At 40.3% G+C, this 10,712-nt stretch overlaps 1 protein-coding gene across 4 annotated transcripts; it reads right to left on the reverse strand.

Moving 5' to 3' along the window:
- Positions 1–565: 565 nt before the first annotated feature.
- Positions 566–10,142, reverse strand: ptges3a (prostaglandin E synthase 3a (cytosolic)). 4 transcript variants are annotated; one of them, XM_061257914.1, is made up of 9 exons: positions 10,121–10,142; positions 5,687–5,738; positions 4,647–4,760; positions 4,247–4,316; positions 4,011–4,109; positions 3,166–3,255; positions 2,749–2,805; positions 2,358–2,382; positions 566–1,756 (listed from the first exon to the last, which is right to left on the reverse strand). In XM_061257914.1, exons 1-9 carry the CDS (start codon positions 10,125–10,127, stop codon positions 1,737–1,739), a joined length of 534 nt encoding a protein of 177 aa, XP_061113898.1. In that variant the 5' UTR covers positions 10,128–10,142; the 3' UTR covers positions 566–1,736. The 4 variants fall into 4 exon arrangements, with proteins under 4 accessions (XP_061113898.1, XP_061113897.1, XP_061113900.1 ...); XM_061257913.1 differs by lacking the exon at positions 10,121–10,142 and adding an exon at positions 7,122–7,212; XM_061257916.1 differs by lacking the exons at positions 5,687–5,738; positions 10,121–10,142 and adding an exon at positions 7,386–7,643.
- Between the last annotated feature and the right edge of the window lie 570 nt (positions 10,143–10,712).

The following is a 10,712-nucleotide window of genomic DNA, read 5'->3' on the forward strand; positions in this document are numbered from 1 at the left end:
TTTGCTAAAGGTCTTGCCTCCAGGTATGGACAACTGAACTGAAGTCATGAGACATGGCTTTCCTGGTAGATGGCGCTATGCTCCTGCCACCTGCTCAAGGCCCGACGCGTATTTGCACGTATTGAAGCTGTGGAGTCTTTCGCAATCGCCCGCCCCATCTTCACTCCAGATCTGTGCCGCACCGCTTTCGCTTTCCCCTTCGAGCACAACCAGCGCCCATCAGTGGGCCCAGTCATAATCACGAGGTTGTCCAACCAATCAGGTAGCAGTGCGCACTGTTCTTCTGACCGGGACTCGCATCACTACAGAAAACTTGGGTGAACGCCCGATTTCTATCCCTCTATTTTTAAGAAAAACACCTTACTTAATACACACTTTATTGTAAATGCATAAGAAGTATACTCTTGCTCGTTTTCTGCTTAATCATAAGCATAGTCTTGCCCATCTTGCTTGCTGCAAGATTAGGAATCTTTAAATTCCAGGCTGTAGTTGTCCCATATAGAAAGGCTTTGCAAATGAGGCAGTGCGGACTCACTATCTTAAAAACTGTGACCATAAACAAATGTAAATGTCTTTGACAGTTTATTAGAAAGATGTAGACAAAAATTCCCCACTGCACTTAACACAAACTTAAGTTCTTCCTGTGCAAAGCAGACAGGCTGACAAACTAATAGTGTATTAATTTGACTTTATCCACATTTGCATTTATATTCTGACAGTACAAATACAAATTTAGTCATCAAATGTTACCCATATTTTGTTCTTTTTTGAGGTCCATATAAAAAAAACGGCTGCATTCAACTCACATTTCAGTCAGAGAAACACCAATGGTACAGCCATTCAAACACTCGATTTTGCTTACACACAATTTCATGTGCATTGTGATGTCATGCATCATGATTGACAGGAAAGGCAAGTGCTGAGGTAAAGCACTTTTTGTTTTACAGAAAATTTACATTTGAACAGATATGGTTGTGCAACTCACGAATACACTGAAAACAGCAGTTCAGAATTTTCTTAGTAAGAAAAGCAGGGAACTCTGAAACCAATAAGGAAAACGAAAGCCCACATCCACATCAATCAAAATGGCCGACCACTTGATATTGATGGCTGACGAAGAATAATCACAGTCATTAACACACATACACACTTGCTTTCAGGCCCACCGAAGACTTGTCTTATAAAATAAATGGATTCAATTTACAGTAGTAACAACACAGGGGAAAAAGGTTTTTAATTAAAAAAGGAACAAAACTTTATTGAAAATATAGGTTGTTTTGAAATCCTTAGTTTTTTTCAGTTGTCTTCATTAGAAACTATGTTAACTTTTTGTTTTGTACAGAACCACATTGATGTTAACAAAAAGGGAGGGGGGTGTAAGACTTAATTTTAAGCTTCAAACCTTCAATATCTTTCAATGCAGCCATTGATTTTTGATTAATGGACAATAACTATACTTCACAACACATCATGGAAACTTTAGATAGTCCATGCAGAATAGAAGACTATAGCACAGCAATGCCAGTGGCTGGAGATAGCTGTGTACAAAAGGTATGCATATCGACCTTCGGTCAAGCCTGGCTTAATTTCTCAAACGGTCTGGAAAACTGCTTTTTCAAAAGATGCAATTGTTTTTATGGCTACCAGCTCATACCTATATGGTTCTTTTTTTCTTTCCAAAATAACTGCTTTGTGACCTCTCTCCAGCTGCCACAGAGGTTCCTATGGGACTGATTTCACTCCAAGTCTGGCATTTCTGCAAGTAAAAACAATAAAGTTCAGCAAAAAATTTTTATTGCAGCTCTAATTGCATGCAGTTAACTCGCCCACAGGCAGGGTGATTTAAGACTAACGAACAAATTAGAACAAGCTCATTTTTGTTGGTTGTAATTAAGTTGTAAGGTCAATAAGGAGGCCTGTAGCATAGTGGCCACAATAAGATCTGCAGAGCCGTTGCGGCCCTTGAGCAAGGACCTTAACACTGCATTGCTCCATTGCTTCCTGCTTAGTCTTATCAACTGTATGTCGGTCTGGATAAGAGCATCTGCCAAATGCCATTAATGTAATGTAATTAGGAAACATTTAGCATTTCTAACCTACGAACCAGTAAAAAAATCTTGAGCTCAGTTGGCTTTGAGAATCCAACCACCAATCCAAATGGCTTGCTCAACACTACAACACTACACCTGTATTCAATTACAGGTTGTCATGGAAAATCAGATGTCCAGCTAATGCCATAAAACCAACATAATGCATACAGCGACAGAACAGAATCCATCTGAAAGCCACATTTATGACTGGCCTCATTTAGAGCGGACTGCATGTGACAGATGCGGACATTAAGAGAACAGACTTACTTTCGTCATCGCTGTCAGCCGAGTCCTGCAAATGTTTAACATAAATGTTAAAACACAGGTAACTGAAATGTTCACCATGTTCATGTTAACTGTTTTTCCTCAGAGTGCTGTGTAATGTAGCGTGGGAACATCTTCCATCTTTTATAGATCAGTGGCTTTTCAGAGTTGTAAATGCAGTAAACACAGCGATGCTGGGCAGCTTTGTGGAATCCAGTCACACTGGTATGGTGCTACTGCAATCATGTGCACAACACCCACCTCACAGATGCCACTGTGGTTGCTTGTGTACGGAAACAATGAACAAGAAGGAACACAGCGGCACTAAACATGAAGAAGCAACTGGTGCTTAACTCAGTGCTTACACATCTGGTAAAAAGACTTAAAATCTTACATCTTCTGCCCCGTCCACTTCTGGAAGGTCATCATCACCCCCCATGTTGTTCATCATCTGAAAAGGCCATTAAAATGCTTCAAGATCACTGAAGAGTAATAACGAAAAGAATGAGCTCAGCTAAAAACTCAACTAAGGACTCAACTAAAAACTGTTATTGGTCTTCTACTGCCCCCTTCTGGCCCACCACCTGAAACAGCAACCCAATGTAGTAAGTATTCAAGTGAGCAACCAGCATACTCCCAGCTTCAGTGCCCTGTCCTACTTGCATGCTCACTGTTTGGAAGGAAGATGTGTAGGGTAGGTGAGGTCTAAAGTGCTCTTGACAAAGTTTTTACAGCTAGTGTGCAATTTGGACTTCTAACCAATCAAACTTGTGCACCATCCCATGTAGGTGACCAGGTAGTTCCTGCTTACCTGTGAGAACCGATCAAAGTTAGACAGCTCCTCGTCGGAATCATCCTCCCAGTCTTTCCAATTGTTGAAGTCGACACTAAGCCAATTTAGCTGCTCAAACAAGAGGGCAACCTCAGTGATTTTGACCACAGCATCAGGGCTGTCCCTCAATTTCTCCTTCAATAAATGCCTTTCCCTCCAGCAGCGCATTCCCCATCAACAATCCAAATCCAAACACTTACTGAGTTCAGGTTTAACTTTGAACCATTATTAACTTTGAACAGTTATCTGTTTCCGTCAGATTCCCTGCTTAAAAGACCAGATTCACAGTGTTATGTTCCTGTGTCACACAAATATTGGACATTAATGTGCACAACCCTCAATAGCAGCAGATTGGGCACATTTCCTGCCAATCAAAGAAGGCAGAAGCCATCGGGAAGTGGGATAAACACACAAAGAATGATCATTTTAACAAATGCATTTTAAAAAAATGACACACGATCGATGAGCAGGACATAGCCTACACTGCTTTAACTACAGACTGCAGGACATCTGCGAGTACGATGTAAAAGTAAATGTAATTCCTAAATTTGGCAATTCAACTATTTTAAGATGGCTCAAAATAAAAATGCAATTAAATTTGTCAGTAGGCTATTACCCCTAGCGGTTATAAGCAGTATCGGTTACACAGTTCTCATTTTCAAAGAAAAAATGATGATGTCATATCCCTAATGCACGCACAAACACAAACAAACATGAAGATAATCTGTATCTGGTATGTATGTAAGGGCTGTTGGGCCTCTTCCTGTATTGTTCGCCAAAGTGGACATATAAATAAATATGCACCCAACGGAAATAATACTAACCTTTGCCTTGTCTTTTGTTAATCTCGGCCATGACTTTCCAGATTCTGATTTTCGTAAACAACACAAAACAGACCGGTCTGTGCGTTTGTGTTTGGATTCCTGTTTGAAAAGCATGAGAATTTTGTTACTCCTGGGCATTGCAAGGGCAGATATGTTGAAATCATAAATGTAAGATGAGTATAAGAGTTGATCATAGAAGTCAGCAACTCAAACAATAAATGGGGAAATACACTTACATTTGGATCAATGACATCAAAGAGGTCAATTTCATTTTGATGTTTCAGGTTATCTGTTCCACCAACACAACTTTTAAAGAAGAAGAAAGTTAAACCATGAATATAAATAAAAGGTTTGACCAAAACTTAATCCAAGATTATTTTATTCAAATCAATCAATTCCTTTAAACTGCAATAACCTTGACTGAAGCATTCAGATTAAGCCAAATGTATAAGTGTAAATATTTGTGGTGTTAGCAGTAGAGAGGGCCACTGTTGGTGCACAGCAAACCACACCCTGGGTTGTAATTCTTGCTTCATTTCAATCAGAAACCAGAACTCATGCTCTTTACCACAACTGGCTAAGGCAAACAGTTATCAGGACAACACTTGGCACACAAGATAAGGTTACTGTACTTACCTGAAATTAAACTTTGAATTTTCAAATTTCACTTGGACATCTTTGCTGTCTTCTACACAAAATTCAATAAAGACGTTATCTCGCCTGTCGTACCACTTGGCAGTTGCCGGCTGCCTGTTGAAAATGGAGAGAGCAGAGAAGAAATTAACAGGAAGTGAAAAGGAATGGGAGGACTACAGCGTCCTGACTGTGATGTATTCCGCTCGTGCCTGTTGAGCTCTGCCCTGGACAAACAAAAGCTTGCAGAGTTAAGAGGCCATTGACAGGACCTGCAAGTGACAGCCTCAGCTCTCAGAAAAAAAACCCTGATGCACACCTTTATTACTTAAGGGCAGATACTTAATTCCCTTCAGACAGGGATACTCAAATCTGGCCCACTAGGTCAGGAGTAGCACTCTTTTTCATTCTCCATCTAAATCAATTTACTGAGAAACCAGTGTCTACTTACCTGGTGACCCAGGTCTAAATCGGTCCCTACTCGAAGGGAAACAATGAAAACTAGCAGGACTACTTTGGTTAGGGGGGCAAGACTTTGAGAATCCCTGTTCTATGGGGTCGAAAAACAACTGTTCTTGTGTAGATTAACACAGATTAAGAATTGTATTACTTTTATTCATCGTGGACCCCATGCTCAGCATGTCAACCAATTAATACTCATAAATTAGTTTTGAATCCCCAAATCTCTGTCCAATCCATTCAAAAAAGTTCCAAAATCCTTCAATTCTAATTTCCATTTTACCCTACCGGTGTCGTTTTAAAATAATCTGTGCAACATGTTATTTCCTTATTTCAAGAACAAGATGAGGCCACCTACAATAAATGGTGTCAATCACAACTCAGAACTTTAACCAGATACAGAAGGCAGTTTCTTTACAAGGCAGCGTAAACCTAATTCAGGTGGGTTAAACTACACTTATTTTTGTACAGACAAGACCATCACCAACAAGCCAGTTCCATTTTCAAGCCAGCACCAGACTGTCCCAAGTGGGTAGTCTACACTTTTTCAATTACTGACACTGGGAAAACCATAAGAAACACACCTAATGTACAGCTGGATGTCTTGTCTTTGCAGGGAACCGCATGTCAGTGGACCTAAAGCAAAGGAAGGATGTCACCCAGTGCAGATTTCAGGTTTCTACAGACATATTGCGCACCATACGCAACTGGCTTTGCGGACAGAAACAAAGGCGATCTCGGGAAGCTGGCCTAAGACAAAACCTCCACGCCTGGCGCGTTCAGTACTTAAATGCTGGCACATTCACCGCAGGGCCTTAATGTTGTAAATGGGAGGACGTAGCCTAATCGTTAATCAAACTTAGAGGTTATTTCAGGAGACTTGTGTTGAGAATTGCGTAAAATTATCCAGAGCCACATATTATGTGGTCATTTAAACTGCTCCGGTGTAATTTCTAGTTTTGGAAATTCCAGCGACAAGGAGATAGTATAACCTAGCTATTGAACCTTCTTGACGGTCGAACAGGAAGTTACCTTGCCAACGTGAACTATGATATTTGCTACACGTCGCCGCTGTAGACGTGAGAGGGTCAGTCAAATGTGTCAGTTGTCCGTCCACAAACTGAAGCCACAAAAGCAACCACCCAAATGGCACCTGACGTTCTGGTTAATTGTTAGCAAGACTGCTAGCAAGCAGACTAGCCACACGCGAAACGCATCTTTCAAGGTCGAATTTGAAGATAGCCTTCGATCCAAAAAACCCATATTTTTAGCTAGTGTTCTGAGCTTTAACGAGCTCGTTGCTCCAATTAACTAGCTGGTCATGTAAACATCACAGAACCAGTTTAGACAAAATAAAACAGATCGTGCTCATGCGTACAGTCAACTAGCTAGCTAATTATGCATTTGAATTAACTTGTCCTCAGAAAAGCAATTAATCTTCGACGTGAATCGATTTAAGATGCAAATGCAACAAAGGCTTTGCAAGTAAATGCAACTAGCTAATGTTACCATCGCCAGCAAATACATTACGTTTCTTTTATCATAGAATGTAGAACCAACATGTTGCTAAGTTCGCAATATGATATGTGTGGTAAGTATAATCGTAGCTAACGTTAGCAGGCTAGTAACTTAGCCAGCCAGTAGCATGACATTCATTGTAGACTATCAATCAGCAAAAACGACAGTTGGCCAGCTTACTTTCTGACGTACGACAGGGGAAAGTAATACTAGATACGCCTGGTTTCCATATAAAAAATAATTACACTCAACATTCCTTCAATGACTAAGTTACTAGCTAGCAAGCCACATTAAAAAAATTCCCTCTACCACGTGATCAACAACCTCGAGCCGGTGAATAGCTGTAAAATGCTGTAGCTAACTCCTTAACTTGAATGCACCTCGTTATCAAGTCCGAAAACAATCATATTTTAGGGTTATCTTGTTTGGTTATGTGTTACCAAACGAGTCAATTCGGTCAGTTGTTAGCTACTAAACTTGAAAAGCTAGATAGTTACACACTCCGAGCGGTTATCCCTCCAATAATCGCTTTTTCATTCATCGTTCTTCCTTGTACACAGGCGTGTGGAAGGGAGGCCTACCGCGGTGTGCAGACCTATGCACTCCAACAAACAGAAGACGCGGGTAGCTACCTGTGTTTTACAGATACATGATAGACATCAATTAAATGACCCATGTTTGAAACTCCCCTCTCTGGGTAAGAAACAAAACCAGTGGAACGGATAAATCCCTTCACCTCCCCCATGTCCTCCGCCCCAAACTTACATCTCTGTATCTAATGGGATTCTTTCTTCTCTGGACTGCTATTGCCCCTGTGTGCGGTCCTGTTTAGGGTTAATTTTTCGTTTAATTAGCTAGCCGTTAAAAGTAGGAACGAGTGGAAAAAATAAACGGGAAAAACGACGCCGACCAACTCTTGTACTGTCTGCTAAACGTGTCTCTCTCCTCGTTCTCGCGCAGTGACGCAGCATCTGCCAGCCTCGCGCTAGACGTTTCTAGAGCTTCCACGGTCGCTCGTGCCGACAGCCAACAAGATTCTAGCGCGCGCCCGCCAGCGCGATCGCTATAGCAACACTGCAACCACCCGGCGAACGTTGGTTTACCTCTCATTAATAATTAAATTGAGTGAAATGTTTGCATTTGCTGAAAGCCTCAAAAGACAGGACATTATATTGATCAGCCCTAAGGCTAACTCCAGCCTGCTCTCCATCAAGGTTTATTCGAACAGATCTCTGACAACTGCCGTCGCCCTGTGTGTCTACTGTACCTGGATGCGCTCACCCCTGGGCAATTTAAGATTCAAACTTTTTTCAAAGAGCTTCCTTCAGTTAGAACAAATAATACATTTTCACAATACTTTTAACTTGAGTATGGAACAAGACAGGGCTGTCCACTGTCCCCACTGCAGTTTGCATTGGTTATGGAACCCCTTGCAATTGCCATTAGCAAAACCAAGACATTAAATGTATATAACCAGAGCAGTTGGAAAGTTGGAAAACAAAATATCATAACAGCTGTGTTCAAATAAATAGCAGTGCATTAAAAAAGTGAATAAAGTGCAAATATTTTTAAATAGCTTTTAGTTCAATATTTCAAATGTAGTGAAAACATTACACATTCAATTCCAAATCAAAGCATTAGCAAATTTTATAAAGTCTGCGTTATTCTGTTACAGGAAGCAAAGAAAAGGAATACTAATCTGTTTTTAAAAAATGGCAGTGTCAACATTTTTCTCTTCAAACTGTATAAACTGAAGATTTCAAGATTTAACTTCACTTCAAATTACTGAACAAATATTTAGTTGCATAACCATGGTTTTTGATAATTGCTGTGCATCTGCGTTGCATCAAGTCAACCAACGTCTGGCACCTAGAAACAGATATTTCAGCCCAGGATTAACAAACTGTGATGAACTGCCGACCTGTCCAGGGTGTATTCCTGCCTTTCGCCCAATGTATGCTGGGATAGGCTCCAGCCCCCCTGCGACCCTGTTCAGGATAAGCGGGTTAAGATAATGGATGGATGGATCGATTAACAAACTAAATTCCTCAGTTCCTGTGAAATTTTGGGTTTTGCTTCAGAAACTGCATTTTTAATGTCACCCCACAAGTTTTCAATGGGGTTGAGGTCGGGGATTGAGCTGGCCACTCCATTACCTCAATCCTTTTTGTCTGGAACCAAGATGTTGCTCGCTTACTCATGTGTTTGCGGTCGTTGTCTTGTTGAAACACCCATTTCAGGGGCATTTCCTCTTCGGCATACAGCAACATAATCTCTTCAAGTATTTTTATGTATTCAAACTGATCCATGATCCATGGTATATGAACCCAACACCGTAGTATGAAAAACATCCCCATATGATTTTTGCGCCACTATGCTTTCACTGTCTTCACAGTGTACTGTGGCTTGAATTCTGTACCCGGGGGTCGTCTGACGTACTGTTGATGACCACTAGACCCAAAAAGAACAATTTTACTCTCATCAGTCCACAGAATGTTACGCCATTTCTCTTTCTCTTGCTGATAAGTTAGCTTCGATCAAATGTCTTCTGACTGTAACAGCACTTACAGGTAATTGTAGATCATTTTTCATCTTTCTGGAGCTGATGAATGGCTGAATCTTTGCCATTCTGACTATTCTTCGATCCATTTTAATAGTAGTTGCTAATTTTCCTCCGCTTATTTCAGGTTTTTGTTGCCATTTTACAGCATTTTAGATAATTTTAACGCAGCATCCTATAATTTGCTGCACTTCTTTATAAGTTTCCCCCTCTCCAATCAACTTTTTAATCAAATGACGTTGTTCCTCCGAACAATGTTTGAAAAGGCCCATTTTACTTAGCAATTCAGAAGGAATATATTTTATAACAATGTGTGAAACATTTGCTTCCCTTCTTCCTTAATAAAGGACAATTAATGACACCTGTTTTTTCACAGAATGAATTGTCAAATTAAACTCTTTTTCTATTACACTACAACATCTACAAGTAAAGTATTTGCCAAGCAGAAATATCACTACTACTAATAACAGTGGTTCATCAGGTTACCGATGTTGTACTGCTATTTTCTTGAACACAACTGTATATGCAGATGTTTTCCTTTGTATCTCTGACCCTCTTGCCTCTATTCCACATTTTCTTGCAACTCTTGAACACTCTACAAACTGAATCTTGACAAGTGAGTTTCTAGCCATCAATAAATGTGCTATCCAGACCCCTTTTTCTATGCTACCTTTCAAAATTACACAAAAGCAATTCACTTACCTTGGAATATCAGTCACAAAATCCCATTTGCAAGCATTTTAGGCAAATTACATTCCTATTCTTGAGTGTAGTCCCGTTGGTCCAATATCCCTTTATCACTGGCAGTACAAATTAACTGTAAAAATTTATATTCTACTGAAGTTTTTGTATTTTTTTCAGTCCATTCCACATTTGATCACCAATGCACATTTAAAAACAATTAAGTGCCTTATTTCTTTTATTTGGAATAACAAAATACCTCGCATCCGTAGGGACTTTTTGCAAAAGGCGAATGCAGTTGGTGGTATGGCGCTTCCAAATTTCCAAGTGTATTATTGGGCTTTAAATATTAAGTTTACTAGCGTAGGGATATCTCTTCTCCTGATACCCTTGACTGATTACGCATTGAGTCATGGTTTTGTTGCTCTACATCTTTATGTGCCCTTCTGTGCTCCTCTCTTCCTTTGCATATCCAGCAGTCTTGTCAAAAATCCAGTTGTGATGCATTCTCTAAAGATTTGGTCCCAGTTTCGAAGTCGCTTGGCCTTGCAGCCTTGTCCATTTACCCCACTGGTACAGAAAGGATAGTTTGGATACCAGTACTCTTTATAACAGGGGTCTCCAATCTTATCCAGAAAGGGCCGGTGTGTGTGCAGGTTGTTGTTTTAGCACAGAACTAAGACAGCTGATTCTACTCATCAAGGTCTTGATTAAAGAACAGGATTAGTTCATTAGTATAATCAGGTGTGTTACTGCTGGGTTAAAACAAAAACCTGCACCCACGCCAGCCCTTTTAGGATAAGATTGGAGACCCCTGCTTTATAAGGATTGCACTTTCATGTCATTTGATC

This window comes from Conger conger, chromosome 10, assembly GCF_963514075.1.
Source record: "Conger conger chromosome 10, fConCon1.1, whole genome shotgun sequence".
In the NCBI taxonomy this organism is placed as follows: Eukaryota; Metazoa; Chordata; class Actinopteri; order Anguilliformes; family Congridae; genus Conger; species Conger conger.